Source organism: Athene cunicularia, assembly GCF_003259725.1.
Source record: "Athene cunicularia isolate RWA chromosome 3 unlocalized genomic scaffold, athCun1 chr3_part1, whole genome shotgun sequence".
Classification (NCBI taxonomy): Eukaryota; Metazoa; Chordata; class Aves; order Strigiformes; family Strigidae; genus Athene; species Athene cunicularia.
Window position 1 is genome coordinate 64,248,360 of NW_020799097.1, and position 20,698 is coordinate 64,269,057.

The 20,698-nt window shown below is 38.4% G+C and overlaps 1 protein-coding gene across 2 annotated transcripts; it reads left to right on the forward strand.

The window, feature by feature from the left end:
- Window positions 1-18: 18 nt before the first annotated feature.
- CCDC28A (coiled-coil domain containing 28A) lies at window positions 19-7,480 on the forward strand. 2 transcript variants are annotated; one of them, XM_026844380.1, is made up of 6 exons: window positions 19-39; window positions 854-1,048; window positions 3,727-3,890; window positions 4,880-5,034; window positions 5,671-5,693; window positions 6,714-7,480. In XM_026844380.1, the coding sequence occupies exons 2-6, from the start codon at window positions 891-893 to the stop codon at window positions 6,766-6,768; spliced, it is 555 nt and encodes a 184-aa protein (XP_026700181.1). In that variant the 5' UTR covers window positions 19-39; window positions 854-890; the 3' UTR covers window positions 6,769-7,480. The 2 variants fall into 2 exon arrangements, with proteins under 2 accessions (XP_026700181.1, XP_026700180.1); XM_026844379.1 differs by lacking the exon at window positions 19-39 and adding an exon at window positions 107-345.
- The last annotated feature ends 13,218 nt before the right edge of the window (window positions 7,481-20,698 follow it).

Consider the following 20,698-nt stretch of genomic DNA (forward strand, 5'->3'; position numbering starts at 1 on the left):
GGCGGGGGCGGGGCCTGCGCGCCGCCGCCGCCGTTTAACGTACACCGGGGGGAGCGGGGGGACGGCGGTCGCTGAGGGGTCGGGGGAGGCTGGGTCGCGCCACCTCCTGTCCCCCCGGAGTGACAGGCGGCGTCCCGAGTCTTCGTGCTAATAAAATGGCGACACGTAGCAGGGGCCGCCTGTGCCCCAGGGCAGGGGTCGTTGCTCCGGGAGGCGGCGGGCAGCGGCCCTCAGTGGGTCAGCCATGGCGCCCTGGGGTTTACATCCCTGCGCCCACAGTACCCTCCACCCCAGCCGCGGGGCGGTGGATTGCGGAAGAGGAGTTTCCCCAGGCGAGGTCATTAGGTAGCACTCAACATTATGTCTAATAGCAGCAATATAGCGTATGTATTATTGGGTAGTGCTCATCAACAGCATGTATAATAGCAGTAATAACTCGGCATTAACTGAGTTTTGGCAAGGCCGTTGCCACTCCCTTTAGAGAAGGTTGTTTGGCAAGGACGATCACAGCATCCTCATGCCACCGTCGTTTCTCAGTGTTTTGATTGGCGTGGACTTGAGTAGTCACAGTGTTTTCTAGCAATAACCCATGGGATACAAAGCTTGAGATCATTTTGAGGTACCTGTTGGCTGAAGCTGATGCAGATCTTAATTAGTCCTTGTTCTGCTGATCAGGCAGGCCCAGGCAGCTTCTGAAAACTAGATTCTCTTGTTTGAAGAAATGAGTGACAGCTCATCTTTGAAGAAGCTGTAAAGCTGTACTTCCATGCACTGTGAACTGTTTTTTCCCTTGCTTTTATTGTAAGTGCTAGTTTTAATGAATATTTCTTACTTTTTCTTCTTCCCTTTGGAGGAAATGGAATTAGTCTAGATGCAGTAAATAGGAAGAAATGGAAGAAAGGAAAATCAAGAGGAGGAGCCCCAAATCATCTACCAGCCACCCTGCTCAGGTTGCTAACTCCAAGAAGAACTCAGTGCCAGTCAGTAAAAGTACAGCCTTTTCAAATCCTGCACCACAGCCTGCAGTACAGAAACCAAAGTTAAAACGGTAAGCTTGGGAGTGTCTTGCAAGCTCAGTGGAAGCGAGAGCCAGAAACCTGCCAGTGCTCGAACAGTCTAAAGGTTGTTTAGACTGATTGGGACAGAATGAAAAGAAAGGGCTTCAATCTTGTGAAAATTCTTGAAGATCTCTTATTTAGCAAAGCAATTTGTCTTTCATGCAATATAATGGTTATTTTAAAGAAAAGGAAGGTGCTCAATACTCTTTTTATAAGCTTTATAAAATATTACACAATGCTGTAGACTCCTACTGGTAGAAATTTAGCTGAAGTGATGATAGTCTGATGTGACTGGTGAAGGACTAGAGTTGGGTGATATGGCAAATGTGGGCATCATATGGGAGATAGCAGAGCCTTAGATGTACAGCTGCGAGGAACAAATAAAATACTCCATGGCTGCAAGGTTGGAACTGATAAGTGGAGCAGGAAATGAAGGACATAAATTGAACAGGATGAGCTAAAACTGGAATTTCCCAGTGTTTTTTGTTTGGGGACCTATCAAACTGGGGACTGGGGCAGCAGTAGCTCCCAGGCCATACTCATGTTCAGAGAGAGGCATTCAGCTCATCAGAAAGTACCATTTTGGAGTAGTTTGTGGTTATTGATGATACATCTATTTCAGTTTGACAGTGTTAATTTTCCTGCATGTTAGAAAATGTAGTCCTTGGCCATGGCAGATACAGCAGATAAATGAGTGAAGAGGGATATTAAAGTGAAATGTTAGAGAGAGGCAGATGAGTTTATTGGCGTTCAATACTGAACTGTCATCACAGACAGTCTGTTTGAAGGATTCAGTACTGACCTGACAAATAATGAATTGCTGCAGTGTAAAGTCTATACATTATTTTTCAGAGAAAATGTGTTTTTTCTGAGGGGTTTGAGATTTTGAGGGAAATATTAATAAATACCAGTGTGCTAGAAATCGGTGGTTTCTACAGCTGACTGTACAGTTTACTTCAGTCTCAACATTATTCTGGAACGTACTAGAAATTAATTTCTTGTAGCTCACAATATTGGCCAGAGAGGAAAATGTCCTTTTTGCTTTAAGTTTTGGAAAAGGAAATTCTTGCTCAGTTGTTAAGTCAAGCTTACCAAACAGTGATAATACAGACAATTTCTCAAACTTTCCAAGCAGGAGTGGTAATTGACATGACAATGTGAGGATGAACTGCTGTTAAGGATAGTGGAGTAGGAATATCTAATTAATTTCATCCCTTGGTCTGCAAGAATCTAATGAAGTAAGTTTTCCAGGAGAGGTAATATAGTGTATTAAACTTCAGATAGAGGTTGAAAAAACTGATGACCTTTCTGGCATATAAATCTTTCTTTAAGTCTGAAATTGAAGCAGAAATAAAAGTTAAACCTAAATAGAGACGTTTTCCTCTGAGTTGAACCAGATATGATAATTGTTGGATTGTTAGTTGTTCCAGCATGTAGACTATGTAATTTGTACGATGTTTATAGACTACAGAAGCTGTTAGGCTGTAAAAATAATGATTATTTCACATATGAAAGAGAATTTATGACTTGCAGAACATGGGAGTATTCAAGGGAAGGGTGGGGCTTACTGTGCTGTAAACCTTCTATTATCTTCACTAATTAAATAAAGTGTATTTACTAAGCCTGTGATTTTTTAAAATATTCCATAGTATGCTAAATTTTAAATTTTAGGCTCAAAGTTTTTCACTGAATCAGGTTCTGAACAGACTCACCATGAGGCTGCAGAAGCAGCCATGTCAGTGTGAGAGAAAGGCTGCGTGCATGCATGGATAAGCAAATCAGGGATGAAAACAGCCCCTTAACAGAGTTGTATTAGGTTAGGATACAGTCTGTTTGTCCATCTGTCTGTCTCTGGGTCAGAGATGGAATATGCTGCTTCGCACTGTTAGTTGTGTGTTTAGCTTCCCTATCGATTGCGTGTTCATTTGGATTTATGGTTATTCATTTTCACCCATGTAGTTTCTCTGGGCACATGGTGCGCTCAATAAATTTTATGTCCAGAGAAAAATGTATGAGATCCAGGAATTTTGGTGGTTTTGTTGCAGAGGGGGCTGTAGAGAATTTTTAGGACATTTAATGTTTGTTTGGGCATGGACTAGTTCCATTTGGTATGTGTTAGAATACTGGGAGATTGCTTTTGATAGTGAATTTTACAAAACTGGGATGTTAGTTGAACGTGGGAAGGAAGACCTCTAGCAAAATTTACCTGGAGGCAAGGTCTCCTTCCTGCATAGGTTATAAAAAGTTATTTTCCACAGTGGTTGCAGTCTATAGGTGTTTGTGACAACAGGAGTGTTTGATTGTTGAGGATTTTTCTTTCTGGCTTAAAGAGTTTGCAGATGCTTTTTTATGTAGATAATGCCCCATGTGACATTGTTGGGTAATGGTCCTCTTTAGATTACAAAGGTGTGTACATGTGTGAGCCACTGATGTTTCCCAGTGTTAGTAGGAAAACAGATTGTTGGAATCCATTTTGCAGTATCAAACTGTCAAGACAGTGATGATGTTCTTTATTCTTAAGACAAATCAGTAATCCATTTTTTAACTTAAAAGGAGCAATTGAAATTTTCCATTTAATTTTCAAAGCTCAGAGGTACATTTACATTTCAGATTCTCAGTGAAACTGAAAGCAGGAAGTAATTTTTTTTTCTTTTATTTTTTTCCCCAGTGTAATAAAAGAGAAAGCCAAACCTCCAGGGGGTGAAGCAAAAGGGGCACAGGCAGCACCAATCCAGCATTCTTTTCTCACAGATGTATCTGACGTGCAGGAAATGGAGAGGGGACTTCTGAGTCTCCTGAATGACTTCCACTCTGGCAAACTTCAAGCATTTGGTAAGTGCATCAATTGTCTGTATACAATAGTTGTTATTATAGCTATATGATAGTAACATTTACAAACCAGTGCACTGTGTGGACACACTGCCAGGTTGTCATACTGGACTCTCCCCTATGAAATTAATTTCAGTGTAATTAATCCATCTTACTGCATTTTTACATTATAGTCCTATCGTAAGGTTGGCTTGGTGGGAGATGATTCAAGTGCCATTTCGTTGTTCCTTCCAGCATGGCTTACCAAAGGCAGTACCTTGGCTTATGGATTTAAGATACCAAGTTTAAAGCCCTTATTGGTGATAGTATAGGAATAAGAAGAAGTTACTGTATTTAGCACCTGATTTTGGTTTAGTAACACTGTTGACCATTGGTAACAACTTTTATGGAATACAATGCAAGTTGCATTTTACCCAGCTTACTCTCCTTTCTTAGCATTTTCTATTCTTCACCGTTGATGGAAATTTCAGAAAAAAACGGACACTCTTCTGCTTCTTTTTTTTCCCCTGTACTAAGTAGAAAGGTTTACATGTGCTTTTGCAAGCTTACTGTTAGGTCAGCATGTCATGTTAATTTCACACTGATTTTACAAGAGAACATGAAAAGTCTGTCTTATATAAAGCATCAGTTACAAGAAAGAAACCCACAAGATTAAACAAAATTAGAAAGAAGATTTATTGTGATCATATTTAAAGTCAAAAACAAGGGTCGTCTTCAGTTGGAGAGAAATTCAGGAGTATAGAAAAAAAGAAATTGTATATTCTAAAAACCAGTTAGGACATTCAGTAGTTATTGTAAATTCAGCACAACACAACACCAGACAGGATGACAGAAACTTCAGGAGTGAAGTTTCAGTACGGAGAAATCACTGAGAAAGCAAATTAATTTGTAAATTTGATGTTTAAATACCTCGTCTGATGTAAAAAGCTGCATCTTCACACCTTTATTTGCACTCTGGTTTCTTTATCTAAAACTATTGCTCATCCTTCTAGGAAATGAGTGTTCCATAGAGCAGATGGAGCATGTGCGGAGTATGCAGGAGAAACTTGCTCGCCTCAATCTGGAGCTTTATGGCGAGCTGGAAGAACTCCCTGAAGATAAAAGAAAACTAGCCAGTGACTCCAACCTGGATAGGCTGCTGTCAGATGTAAGTGCAGGGAAGGCAAAGCACACGGAACTTTGCCCACAGCTCAGGAAAACACCACTACGGGGCAGGTAGAGATTTACAGTTGAGAACACAGTTGTGTAATGAACCGAGATGTAAGCCCTGCCCTGATCTTGGTTTTGAGAAAACACAGTACCTTGGTTTCTTTTTTTTTAAACAGGCTGCTGCTTGTTTGGGTGCGTGGAACAGTCTAGCTGTAAACTGTCCAAGGATGTAGGCCTACTTAGAGACAGCCCACGTACCAGGGGACTACAACCATTTTCCCTGTGATCCATCCTCCTACGTCTGGGGAAGACCACACATAACAAAGGAAATTAAATCTATTCTACACTTTCAAATTTCTCCTTCCTCTAGCGTATTTCTATAAAAACCCAAAACTGTTCAAATTTCTTTAAATTTCCTGAGATCAGATTTAAACTTAATTTGGGACTTAGCTCTGTTGGTGTAGAATTCAGTGTAGGTTTGCTTTGCTTTTTCTAAGGAGATAATGCATTTCAGCCCAAACTGTTAAGTGATTTTTTTTCCATTGTTTTAATGGATTTATTTCATCATATCAGCACCTGTTGCATTTATTTGACTGAAATGCTATTTCTGATACTTTCTACATTTATATTACAGCTAGAAGAATTGAACTCATCTATGTATCCTTTTCCTTAAATGTCTGTTTTGCATTATTATTAACTGAACTGGTGTCTTTACAGGAGTCAAATAGCTTCAGTAATGTCCTTCCTTTTAAATTAGTATTGTAATACAGCATGGACTGCGAGTTCTTCAAATACATAAATGATTGGATCTTAACACTTTTAATTGCAGGCCATTTTTTCATGTGGTGACATGTTTAGCTAGCATGTTCCGCTTCAGACAACGTGGTGACAGTCAGTGGCAAAGCCCTGCAGAACCAGGGTCTTCCTACATGGATCTTGCTGAGACATTCTGGAACAAATGTATATAGGAATATTCCTTTTATAGCATTCAGAAGTGTTCTGTCCCATTGATAAGTGAATCCTATTACCTTTTATTTTTTTCTAGAAATATGTGCAGCTGTTTATCACTGATTTTACTGTGAACAGTGGACTGACCTAATTTTTTACTTCTAGGGTCAGACTATGGTTGAGTCAAATACTTCAGCATTGGTAATTGAACAAATGTGTGCTCTTAGCCCACCCAGAAGAAGATAAAGCTCAATGTTTTCACTTATCTTTACATCATGATAAGCTAAGAACACAGTTGAGGAGTGTTGCATTCAGTTTAGACTGCAGTCTAGTTATCTCTGTTACACGTCATTTGTGTGCATTGAGGAAGGTGGGACTGGTTTGGGACTTCAGACACTGCGCTGGTACATACATTCTCTGAGTCTGGGGAAAGCTGTTGAAGACTCAGGCTCATAAAGACATAAACAAAATGTGGTAATAATATCACAGTGACAAAAATAATCTACCATCCCCCTTGATCTTCCAGCTAGTTCTGGAGGTGTGTAATGCTTAAGTCTCATCAAGGAAGAGTAATTGACCAGTTGAGGATTAGCATAGGACTTCATAGACATGAATTCATCTGGCCAGGTGCATATCCATCACTGGACCAAGCACAGGTTCGTGTAACACTGCCATCTTGTGTATACTTAGCTATATGTGAAAATATTGTTCCTTAATTGTTTGTTTCAGTCAAAAACTACATTTAGCAGATGCTCAAGATATTCCAAATGGTGCCACAGGCTGAAAGAACAGCTTTGTCAATTTGGATTCTCCCAGAAGCTTTTCTTTTGTTTTTCCTGACAGTGGAATCTGGAACAGTTGCGGTTTTGTGGTGTTTGGTTTGTTGGTTTTGTTTTTTTTAAACTTCACACAATGAAGAATCAAAGTGCAAATCCAAGCGTTTATTTTTGCACATTCCTCTTTGAGCACTGCATAATGTCAGGACTCAGTATATAGAGTTTGATGTAGGCTATTATGTTGCTATGCTTTTATTATTGCCTTATTTAATAGAAAAACTGGGGAAGCTTGGAAGTACATTTCTTCTGCTTAGTGTTGTTCATGTGTTTGAAAACAATATAAGTTCATTAGCACTTCTCCAGTTTTTATGAAGGTAGTGATGATGTTGCCTTTCTGATCAGTATCTAGACAATCTGCACACTATATCTTCACTATTTTGTTGATCAGTGATGCCACAGATTAATTTATTGTTAATAAAGTAAAATATTTTAAATATGTTTCATTTAGAGAAGTTGCTATCTGTTCAGCTGTGTTAAGAAGATAAGAGTTCTTGCATGGTCTGAATGTTTGTAGAGTTTACTTTTTTTTTCATTATTGTGACTAATGAAATGTCACTAAATTAGAACTAGCCTGCGTGGTAGCAGTCCACATAATTTGATTAAATATTGTGAAATTCCAAAACTGGGTAAACAGTTGTTCAATAAATCCAGTATATGCAATTGTGTAGTCATCCCTATATTATAAATAGTCTGGTATGAGTTGGTATCATCTTTATGTTCTTTCTGGGCAGATATGGGAGTGCTTTGTCCACATAAAGGCTCAAGCTGCTTATGAGAAATAAAAACTCCTGTTTTCATGTGGACAATTTCCCCAACTATTCTCTCCTGTAAATATCAATTAACAGGAGCTTTGAGGGTATGTTCTTCTAGAAAGGAGTTTATCACAGGAAAGCTGGGCACAGAGCTCACTTCTTAAAGATGAAGATGGCAGCCAAAATTGGCCTAGACTACACCAAAGCAGACGAGGATGCCAGCAGGCTTACTGTGTGTTAGGGTTGTTCTAACTGTACTCACATTTCATCACTGCTCATGTGAGCGAATCTGGTGCTTCATGTCAGATGTGACATACACGAATCAGTTCTTTCTGTATGCAGACACTGAGTTCTGAGTTCAGACACTGTTCAGGATTACTAACACAGACAAGGAATACATTTCTTTCTAATTACAAATAATTAAAGTCACTGTCAGTGATCTATGCCTTGGGCATCTCACTATTGTCATCACAAAACATGGGCTTTATCACAGCTCTCTTCACTTGCTATAAAAACCAGATATTTAATGTGAAGGAGTACATACCAAATCCTTGACTGACTGCCCAGAAGCACCAACCAGCATGCAGCATAAAACATCCAATAGCAGGAACAGGGCATCAGAGCAGGCCTCATGTAACAACTGCACTGTAAATGAAGAGATTTTTTGGTTAGACCTGTATCAATAAAGCAGAACAATCTAAACAACAGTTACAGGATTCAGCTGTCTCACAGTGAGGAGTTGAGACAGCCTACTGATTGTTAGAGGGGATGCAAACAAGCTGCACGTCAGCTGGCATGTTTTAATTTGTAGGTGCCAACCTAGAAAGACTTCACACTAGTTGCATGTTTGTTTCTTTGCTCTTAAGAATGCACTGCTATTGCTATATCATATTTTATAATTTCTTTAAAACTGTTGAAAGCTTGCAGGAAAAAATACTACTCTAAATCATACCCTTTCAGCTTTGCTTTTGAAGAAGCAGGATTTTTTTTTTTTAATTTGGCAGCAGAAAAACTGATTGTATAACTCTTTAAAGAATAATGCTCTAGATGTTCAAATTACTGGAGCTAATTTCAACACAAAATATAAATCAACTTTCAGAATGCAATGATTCATAAGGGCAACAGTATATGGCACATAAGAAACAGCATCAAAAATGCAAATATGTGTGCTCACATGATTTGAATTTTGGTGCACAAACACCTTGATAGAGGAGCTCAATTTCTCTCTTCATTGTAATTGACTAGCTGAAACATCTTAGCCTTCTGATGCAGCAGTGACTGTTGTCTTCTGCACCAGAAGCACTTCCAGCAGACACACTGTAAATTCAATGTCTTTAATTTAGCGGAAACCATGAGGGTTTTATCCTAAGAATGTGACTGAAATTTAAAGTTGGCAGGAGACTTGGTTTCTAAGGCAAGGCAATGTCTTTTAAGTTCCAGATTGTCCTGAAAAAATTGTTCTCAGAAGCTCATGAAACCACCTCATCAGATGTAATTTAAACCTACAGCCATGGATTCAGAAAGGCAAACAAAAGACAGTGGTCTCCTCGAAGCAGCCTAGCACTCAAGAGGCTGCTAGTCTGAAATGGAAAACTTGGTAGCCATTTCTTAATTTTTGTCACACACATTTCAAAGTTTTAGCCCCTTGGGCTAAATGTACCTTGGAGAAGATAAAAGTATGCCAAGCATGGATTTGCAAGAAAAACGATTACCAGTAATTTGTACTTTACAAACATCAAAAGTGTGGTTTTAAACTCCCTGCTCCCCATATGACAACAGCACTTGGAAAAGGCTTTCTCTGCCATCCAGCCCACTAAAACATGGTATAAACAGAGTGGCTGAACTGCCTAAATTCATAAATCTGCAGTCCCACATTATTAGGTAATGAAGTTAGGTTTTCTGCCAGAAAAGTTGGGTCTTCAATAGCAAACGAAAAACATGTTAGAACAGAACACATTATTATGTCTGTAAATGTATTTAGCCAAAGAACCACTGGTGAGCTGGATCAGGAGTAGAACCACCACTCCAAAAGCTCTCTTTGGGTAGGGTTTCAGGAATATTTTCAAGCCTCCAAAATCGTGCATGCTTGAAAAAAATCCAGCCTGATCCAGGGCTGTAACCCTGCACATTAGGCGCTACTGACTCTTCACTCATTGTTCCTAGTGGAAAAGTAACAAATAGCAGCAGGCTGTGACATTAGAAGATTTTTTACAGCATGAAATATTTTGTGTCTTGGAACTATCCAACACTTCAACATGATCATCACATCTCTTTTGCATGGATATATGTTTAGGCTGGCAGGCACTGTCTTTACACAGAATTTGAAAAATATTGAAAAGATGCCACTAACACAGCTCCCTCTCTAGTAGGACATTATCAGGGAAATAATTTTTTTGCCTCTAATCTCCAGCTCACTTCAGATTTAACTCCATAAAATAAATGCCTTTGCAACAACATGAGGATGCTAGAAGGAGGGAACCCAACAATGCCATTACTAGAGTCCCTTGCAGAGCCTGTACATGCTCTGGTGTCACCCATTCTAGATTTTGCATTGCATTGCTGTAGTGGCACCACTTCACATCACCAGCGTAGAGTCACCATGTCCTTGTACATGTGCACGTGGTTTCTGCATCTGCAGTAGTGAGGTGATGCCACTACAGCAGTGCAATGGAAAATCTAGAGGTGACAGACTCCCCCCAAGGCTGGGAGAGGACACAGCCAGGAGAGCTGACCCCAACTGACAAAAGGGATATTCCCGAGGTGAGCAATAAAAGCTTACAGGAAGGAGGAGAGGAGGATGTTTGTGGTTATCCTGTTCGTCTTCTCAAACAACTGCTATGTAGTGTGCCAAGTCCTCACTTCCCTGGAAATGGCTGAACACCTGCCTGCTGATGGAAACATGAATCGCACATAACAAGAACAGATTTTAGGTGAGGGGTCAGTTGAACTTGGTCCAATAAAATTGATGCAGGTAAAACAGTATTTCTTAATACCTAGAGGAAACAATAGCTTAGTTATTTCACTATCTGTTCACACTTAACAACTTTGTTGTGCTATACATATTTACACAATGTTTAGTTAGATGGTTGTCCCTGGCTCTGATGCCAAGGCATTCCTCTCTTCTCCCTAGACTGGAACCCTTATTAGCAGCATCTTGTGATAAGCAACTGCTGAATACAGAAACTACTTGCAGAGACTGTAAGCAGTACTAGGTGAAGTTTTTTTCTTCTGGTCAGCAGTACAATGATCAACACCCCAACCAGAGTAGCTCTAGAACTTAGATTGCCAAGCTAGGAGACAAGAAGAGAGCAAGGGATTCTCAACTGGCAATTCTCACCATTTTTCTGTACAAAAGGCCTTAAGCAAAACCGAGCCTGAATTCCTGTGCCAACTAACTCGGATTTTTCCTTTTAAAACTACCAACCATCTGCCTGCTCCCCAGTGAATGGCATACTCCAGGTGTATCCTGTGACTGGTGGTCTTGTCCTCAGACTAAGTACATGATGTCAGGATCCTGAAAAACAATAAAAATGAAAGCTGCACTTCATGACCTACAGCCAAGAAAATCAGTTTTAAATTAATACTTTTCCTAACGATCCATCTCAGCTAGGTTTTGAAAAACAGCGACACCTTTGCTAACACTTAGTAAGGGATTAAGGCCAACCATATTTAATGCAGTAAATATTAGTTTTCTGTAATAACAGTGTACTTTACAATTTGTTTAAGCAGGTCTCAGATTCTGGAATAACTGCAGGTATCTCTAATGCTATCTGGTTCTCTAGTCAGTTATGATAATTTCTGGCTTTTTAATTTTGTCCTAAACCAAGGTTTATATAAAACAGTTCTCACATTGTCTGTTTTTGACTAGTCAAACAATTGCTTGAAATGCTTTAGTTTTCCAATTCCTGAAATAAACAGTTTGACTATTAAAATGGAACATTTTTTTTAAAAGAATAGTGTTACTAGCTTAGCTCTTACAATTTAGCTCATTTCCTTTTGGTTTTGACCAGGAATCTGCAAGTTGTTAAAGCCTCATCAACCACTTTTAACACATGCAAATAGATACATTGGATGAGTACAGCTGTTTTATGAATTCTTCAACATAAACAACATGTAGGACTCACCATGTACAATGATGGGATAAGGACTACATTAATTCAAATATGTATCACATATTGAGACATATTTACAGGCTGGAGCCATGGGCTGAGGCCAACTGCAGGAGTTTCAATAAGACCAAATGCCGGGGGCTGCCCTTGGGCCACAACAACCCCCAGCAGCGCTACAGGCTTGGGGAGGAGTGGCTGGGGAGCTGCCAGTCAGAGAGGGACCTGGGGGGGTGATTGACAGCCGGCTGAACAGGAGCCAGCAGTGTGCCCAGGGGGCCAAGGCGGCCAATGGCATCCTGGCTTGTGTCAGCAATAGCGTGGCCAGCAGGGACAGGGAAGGGATCTGACCCCTGTACTCGGCACTGGGGAGGCCACCCCTCGATTCCTGTGTTCAGTTTTGGGCCCCTCACTACAAAAAGGACATTGAATGACTCGAGCGTGTCCAGAGAAGGGCAACGGAGCTGGTGCAGTGTCTGGAGCACAGGTCGTACGGGGAGCGGCTGAGGGAACTGGGGGGGTTTAGTCTGGAGAAGAGGAGGCTGAGGGGAGACCTCATCGCCCTGTACAGCTGCCTGAAAGGAGGTTGCAGAGAGCTGGGGATGAGCCTCTTTAACCAAGTAATAAGTGATCAGACAAGAGGGAATGGCCTCAAATTGCACCAGGGAAGGTTTAGACTGGATATTAGGAAGCATTTCTTTACAGAAGGGGTTGTTAGGTGTTGGAATGGGCTGCCCAGGGAGGTGGTGGAGTCCCCATCCCTGGGGGTGTTTTAAGAGTCAGGTCAACATAGCACTGAGGGATCTGGTGTAGTTGGGAACTGTCAGTGTTAGGTTAACGGTTGGAGTAGATGATCTTCAAGATCCTTTCCAAATTAGTTGATTCTGTAATTCTTTCATAAAGCAGCCACCTTATTGTTGGCTAATAAACAAAAACAACTGATACTTGCTTTTTTCCCCACTACACAAATTATATACACAGAGCTCAGAAGTTATCCCTGCATGGAGTATGACTTGGCCCATGCTTTCAGGTGTACCGCTCTCTGTAGAGGCTAGTGGGTTAGTTAATCCACTTACCTGCCAGTTATTGGGGTTTAGCTTCAGTGTCAGTTTTGGGTCAAATTTGTGTTTCATGGCTCACCACACCTTCTTAAAGGACATTCAAGCCTCTGTCAGAAAAACACTGCTCAGGCTGCAGCAGTGCTGCAGAGAAACACAGATTGCCATTGGGCTCTTAGAAGAAAAGGAGGCGTGAAGACAGATGAGCCAAGTTTGCTTCTCGTAACTGAAGTCTGTCACGCAGGATGAATTCACACTTCCAGCTCAGGATGCAGAGCCTTTAAAAGCATTTTCTCAGGAGTTTGTTACTGCAGTAAGTTTGGTTGCATTGCTAACACTAAAAGCTTTTAACAGAATAGTTATAACCATTGTAACACACATATAAATAAGACTTCTGCCAGTCAAAGAAGTTGAAACTAGTAGCTAGACCAGTGAATAATTTTAAAATGCAAGTAATATATTTCCTATTCAAATGCAAAAGGTTTCTATTTAATTCTCAAACATATCACAGAAAAGATACCTGTGAATCACAGGATGAGTAAGAACAACATGTAAATCACTAGATATAGTCTATAAGCAGTGAAATTATTTTACACTGTTTTCTGTGTATTTTTAAGCTACAGTTTACTATATAAATGTTAGAAGATGGAAATGACCAGGAAAAGAGACATACAAATGCACGTACCAGTATTTCTGTAGCAAATGCTACTTTTTGCTAAGCAGGTGCCTGGAGATCATTTTTATTTTGGAATTTGTGGGCAGAGTTCAGAGCTGAATACCTCAAGGAATACATAATTTTGATTTGCATAATTTTAACAACAAAGAATCCTTGCCATGATCTTGTCCTCGGATCAAAAGAATCTACAGATATTACAGAGCAGAAAAAAATGTTTATTGTTTAAATCATCATCAGAACTAAGTGAAACTTGAGGTGGGGCTGCAAATTCAGATGTTAGTCCCTAACACTACAGAAATTTAATACTACTCAGTTAACAGCACCAAAATTTTCTTCTGCCTTAGAGTGAGGAATACAGAAAATAACACTTTTCTTCAAACACCATTAACATGACATTTTCACTACAGCTTCTGATCTATCCTAGAATAAAAGTTAAAAATATTTTAATAAAAAAAAATCACTGCAGGCCAGGGCTGCTGACAGAGTTTTAAACTCAAGTTTAGGTTGTTGATTTGACACTGTAATAACTTAATAAAGAACAGAAGATTTTTTTTTTTCAGGGTCTCTGAATTAAAAGGGTTAGTTGTATCTGAGTAAGTGCAGTACAATTTTCAATTATGAGGCTATTGCCCTTCTGTTTTACAATTATGCAAGTGTTAAAAAATATTTTTTCCTTCTCAAACTATGTAAAGAAATTATCTATTGCCTTAATGTATTGTTCTAAACCTCCACCAGTCACAGATCTTCTATTTTGAAAGTTCTTCTATTTTAAAAGTCAGAAACAACTAATTTGGATTTCAGGGTGAAATCACAGCAGACACATGAACCAAGCTGGCCAGGAGCTGCTCACAAGTGAGAAGAGCTATGTACAAACACTGGAAATTGTGAAGAAAGTTTATTTTATTCCATGTAAAGTAGCAACCCAAGTCCTCATAATGTTCAAGTGATCTTCTCTGACACCACGATCTTACAGCTGACTAAGTGTGCCCTACCAACTAAGACAGGCAAGCAAGAATCTGCTCAAAAGAGCTGCTGAGATGGCATCCGTTATGTCAAGTGTCTGGAAGCTACAATGCTCCCTGAGGCCCTTACTCCACTTTTGCTCATACTGCTGGCTTTTCACACCCCTTTCCCTGGAAGGTGGTTGTTTTTCTTTTCTTCAATGATAATCTGTAGCAGCAGAAGATAACACAAGAGCTCCAATATACCAGAAATGACTGCAGCTCTGATTCTGCAATGAGACCTGACATGGCAGATTTCCGTATTAGCACTGAACTTTGCTGAAGTAAGGCTTTATACAGAGACTTGTTGGCACATTTCCATGAAAGGTGTAAATCTCTGTAGTCTAAATGAAAAAAAAAATAATCCATGTGATATTTGTTAGATAGCAGTTCTGAATCTTAAGAAGTTAATCATCGTAATAGATCATTATTTCTTATCACCTATTTAGAAATACCAAGTTTAGTACGAAACCTCCAACATGAAAACAAACAAAACACCCCAGAAGATGAAACAACTGAGAACAAAGTTTTCATGAACTGGAAGACTGAGACCAGAGCAAATGAAAAAAATAGTAGTTTGCAAATAGTCTGACCACACTGATCAGTGCAATATTGCAGCACTAAGCCAAAGGCCAAAATAATGAAAACACTGTATTTGTTCTAGTATTTTGAAATTTTCAGTTGAATAGTTAAGCATGTGCAGATACAAGAAACATTTATAAGGAACTCTAAAAATTGCAATGCATCTGTAAAAAAAAACAAAACAGGGGTATGTTAAATGAAAATCAGCGTTCCAGGTTAAAACCATTCAGACTACCATTGCAACAAATAAAAGTGGTTTCGATTTCCGTGTCAGGATTTTCAATCTAATTTAATGTCAAATAAAACCCAGAGAAACTACAAGACAAAGTACGCATTTCTTAAGTTTTAGAAGCTGGCAATTCAGCTAGTTCAACATGTAACCTTGGCAGACCTACTTTAACATTTACTGGTTTTACAATAAAGCATACGCAACCTAGTTGAGAAAAAGTCTACAGGCTAAAAGTTATAAGCAACTTAATATTTTCAGAGCAATAGTAAGGGGCTGAATAGGCTACCAAATCAAACAAGGTCTGAGATCAAAGCTGTACTTTTATAAGGTGTCTTGAATTCTTAGAGATCTTAAGATCCTCAAGAACAAAACCAGAAACCTCTCACTGAGTTACCTCCTAACTCAAGAATGAAAAAGAGTAAGTCTTAATACTACAAACATATGCTAAGCACCAGTCTAGAAAGAAAAAGTAGGATGGAAATGTTTTTAAATTAGAAAAATTAGTTTTAAAAAGTCCAACTAACTCTGCTTATGATTTACAGGATAACATTTTCTTGTTCTCAACTGAAATCTAGGCAGATCTTAAGATACTCTGACAGAAACATTTTCAGAGTAAAGTCAGCCCAGACCTTCAGCAAATTAAGTACAGTCTACCCCTTCAAACATGTAAGAACTTCTTCAGCAGCATGCTTTATCCTGCAGACTCAGCGGTTTGCATGGTAAAGTTGAGATCAACAACAGAAGTCCACATTTCTTGTGCTGGAAATGGAAAGGAAGTTCTCCCAGCTTGTTTGATATGAGTTAGTTTGAACAAAGGTTTGATTCCACAGGATCCCAAGTCAGGACTGAAATTTTCTAAAAACAACTACCAGCAGATTGTAAAACACCTGAAACAGGAATGAATTTTGTATTAGGACTATCAATTTTATGCAACTTCACTGCAATGAGATGTACTGTACTACCTACAAATTTGCATGAGGCTGTACTTTAACCTTAAGGTTTCAGGAATGCACTTAAAATACAGACTTGCTTGGAAGGAAAGATGCATTCATGCACAATTTCACATGTCTACTGGTAAATCCATATGCCCAAGTGAGGAGTACACAGAAATTCACATAATTCACTGAAAGTCTCACTCAGTAAATTCATTTCAAAGTTATCAGCTTGATCATCCAAACATTTGGATGCAGCATAAAACCTGCAAATCTCAATCCTATTCCTACCTAATTTAAACAGACTAGGCAAATGTGTAGTCAGACTTATAATTAAGCATATAGTATCAAGTACCCAAGCTGGATACTAGCACGTCTGTAGATACCACTACACGGAGTTGCATGAGCTTCCTTTGGATCCAGCATTCAATCTGTTTGCCCCCCATTTTTTCCTTACCCTTACTGATGGTTATTTAAAGTGTGAGGACATGAATATAAAACAATACATTACAATGTCATCTTCCTCAAAATTTTAAACCCAAAATTCTAGCTTGGAATCAACAACATATCTATTTTCAGTTGTTTTTGGCAGTACTTGCTTTGTATTAATTCGGATCAGGACAGCCTTTAGTTGTGACAGCTGCAATGCAACGCTACTTAAATCTATAGATAAAATTGTTTTGCACAAGCAGAACAAAAATTTTCCTACCATTCTACATGCACAGCTATTTGCAAAAAAAGGAGTTCTAAAACTTCAAAGGATTCCATTGTTTGAAAAGGCTACAGGAAAAAAAGATAAAAAAAACTATTCACAAAACATTTGATACTTTCAGTACAACAAGTCTTAAGAGATTATAAATTTTAGTGTTTCTTAGTGCATCTATGGAACCAACTTGGCAGAAACCATAAAATCCATCAAAATGACAAGCCTCTTTTGATAAAGTTACATGTGAATGAATAGTGCTTTTTCACAGGAATTGTCTTGCTTCAACACTACTTTATCCCCAAAGTGCAGAGCAAACCAAGGAATATATTCAAGTACCCTTCTACAGCAAAGAGACTTCTTGATTCTTCTACATCTTGATTCCTTCAGATGAGAAAGCAGGTGACTAAGGTCCTTCAGGAGGGCAGTGAAAGACAATGGGATTGAAGCTCTAGGAGAAGGGTTTGTTGTAAATCGCAGCACTCTTTTTCCAAAGGCAGATATACATAACAGGAAAAAAAAAAAAAATCAATTAAAAGTTGGAGGCACATCACTTGCGCATTTTCTGACAGAAATACACTGGATTACAACTTTCTGTAAATTCCCTTCATAATCTTTTTATTGAAGTACATACTGTATTTTCACACTTAGACCGAACTCAAGCTCTATATCAGTTCAAGAAAATCTGCAAAATAAGGCACATCACTTCATACAGTGTGTATGAAACACACTCTTAAGACACCATAAGGGTTCCCAAAGTATTTCCTCCAACTTCTGCTGAGAAATCATGTATTCCTGAAGCTACCTACTACCCATACCTTTCTCCTAGGTCAGTCATGTACATTACACCTTCACAAGTGTTCCCATACACAAGTATTTACATTGACAGCAGTAATGCTTATTCCACTCCCCGCTCCCCTAGCTGCATGTTAGGGCAAATAACTGATTTTAGTGCCTCCTTTCTCAATATACAACTGTTCTTTCAAACGCTAGCCTTTCTTGTTTGTCTTTTGAATAGATACTAAAGACAACAGGCTCCTTGCCAAAGACATTCCCCATTCCAAGTGCTGTTTCTTACATTTAACTTGTTTCACCCCATGGACCATACCCTCTTCTGTCAGTTTAAATGCAGAGTCTTATTTGAGTTCAAGAGAGAAATACAGTAGATCCCTGAAGTTAGATGACAGAAAGCAAACCCCACGATTGCTATTATACAGGATATATCAGTTCACATACATTGTAGAGCAGGATATATCGCTCTCTCTGTAAGCTCCTCAGTAGAGTGGGAAAACAAATACTCCAGCCATGTAAGGTTCAGTATCGCTAGAATTTGGGTTTTCATCAATATACCACTGAATCTCAGTTTAAATTGATTTCACTATTTATGATGTTTTGTTCACTTCCTAGGCTGCTCATAATTAAGACCAGTCAAAACAACAGAGTAATTCCAACTGCTTCCAGATTAGATGTCTTTGTAGAATCTGCAAGAGTGAAAGTGTCAAGAACATATTTCACCAGGGATAGAAAAGAATTCATGTAGCTTTCTGTTCTACAGTATGCTGTTGAAGTGTGAGAAATAGTGCTTCTTAAATAGTCGTCTTAAAACTTTGTATAGAAGCTGTGAGATGACAAACAATATTTTGTAGTTACAACTCTAAATTTTTGAGTATTAAAAGGAAACAATGCTGTTTCTGACAATAACTTAAATGCGAGGTGCTGAATACCTATTATGTATCATTAAGCTAGAAAAAAGCTACTGTAAAATCACTTTGGAATACACCAGCAGTGTAAAACCAGGTACAATTAGTGTGCAAACAGCCCTGTACAGTTTAGGTACAGTTAGTGCACAAGCTAACTTTAAAGCAGGAATTGCAACTTTAAAACCCATGTTGCCAATTTAAAGAAATATTACTGAAAGGAAATTACTGAACATTAAACCCTTCCCCCAAACACAAAACTGAATTCTGAAAAGCAATTAATTCAAGGACTTGGGTGCTAATTATCAGGACAACACTGTATAGTCTCATTTTGTTATTAGTATATTGACATTTTTCATGCAACTGCTAGTTAGTTGTTTTCAAAGACTATTAAGAGAACATAACATTTAAAGGGTTTTTTTTTGTTATTTAAGAATGAAGTCCTCAGTTTTCATGCGTTTTCTTCTAAAGAGCTGTATTATAAATGGTTAGTACATCGATATACATGGCAAAACAAGCTGGAATTCTGCTTATGAAATTAAGTTGTATGTCTCAAAAAATGGAACTTTGGGGGGAGTTCCATGAATATTCAACTGCACATGAACTACTTTGCAAAACATTTAAGCAACTTAAGCATACAAATATGTTTAAAATACGTAAGTTATTTTTTAATCTTCCATGCAGAGTAAAATTGAATTGTTATTACTCACTTGGGAGTAACATGTTTTTGTAACATATTACCATTTCATGAAACTACATTCTACTAGAAACTAAGACTAGGAGGAGTCAGGAGACAGCAATTTTTAATTTTATTTTTTCTTTTAGGAAAAAGTGATTCAGACTAGGTCATCCATAAAGTTGCATTTAGAAACAAACTCTGTGCACAGCTGAACCCAAGGAAGAAACTCAACTTTGCCCTAAATGCAGAGTGGAAACACAGCACACCCCATCCATAAGGGACAGAGACACCTCACACAAGAAACAATGCTGTAAATTTATTTTCTTTAGTTTTAAGTTTTTATAACCTCAACTTTGTTTATCCCACATAAGACATTTTCAGTAATAAGAGATCCTCTAGTTCATGTACTATACAATTGCAAGTAAAATGAGGGGCATGTGAAGTACAAAAAAAAAAATTGAAAATACTAGCTTACATTGGGTAGACTTGAATACTGCTCAAAAAAAAGTGGCTTTTTAGCTTTTTACCATTGCATTTTGGAAATCTTATCTACAGTTCAAAGACAGGCAATGAATGGAGAAAAAGCAACTCCAAAGCAGGTGGAATGAAGAAAGAGGTATATTAGTAGGAGAAACAAAGGAAATGCAAATCAAACAAGAGACACTCCTCGAATCACAAAGTCCAAAGAAAAACATTTTGCAGGTGTTTCAGAAATGCATGCTGCTGTCCATCCATCCTAGCTTTAGTAGTCTACATTTACACTTGCAACAGAGAGCACATCTCTCATACTGTACATAATTCCTTGCCCCAAAGAGCTTACAATCTAAGTTCATATAAAAGAATGCATCAAGTGGCTGGATGAAGATCATATAGATGGAGAGGGAAATAATTTTATAAGGGATTAAAGTTGGGTTACATTACTCAGTGAGGTAACTTCTGAACATCATTGGTAGTGATGTTCTTAAGACATCAGTAATTTTTCAGTTAGAAGCTCTTCTGATCATGAAAAACTGGTTTAAAATGTACTAAGTGATGCATTAAAAGTAATTCACAAAAATTCTAAAAAACAGACTTGTTGGCAAGACAAAAATGTTCAGATTGCCTCAATTCTTCACAAGACACTGTCATTCTACTAGAAAGATATGGATGTTACAGAAATTCATATGTACATGTCACATTTGAATGTAAAAGGCTTTTTACATTTAAGCTTAAAATGTTAAATTCTGATTTAAGATTCCTGCTTCTGTAAATATGGGCTTAACAAATATTAATATGAAAATAGTACTATTTTTAAAATGTATTTTTATCTTTAAAATAAACTATGGACAACATACAGTTGGTTTGAAATCAACTTTAACTACAGTAAGTGACCCACTTTGTCCACTTTTTTTAAACACTGTTCTTGTTACTTGACAGCTCTAATAGAAGTGATTAGTTCATCAACTTCAAAGGTAGCTTTTTAA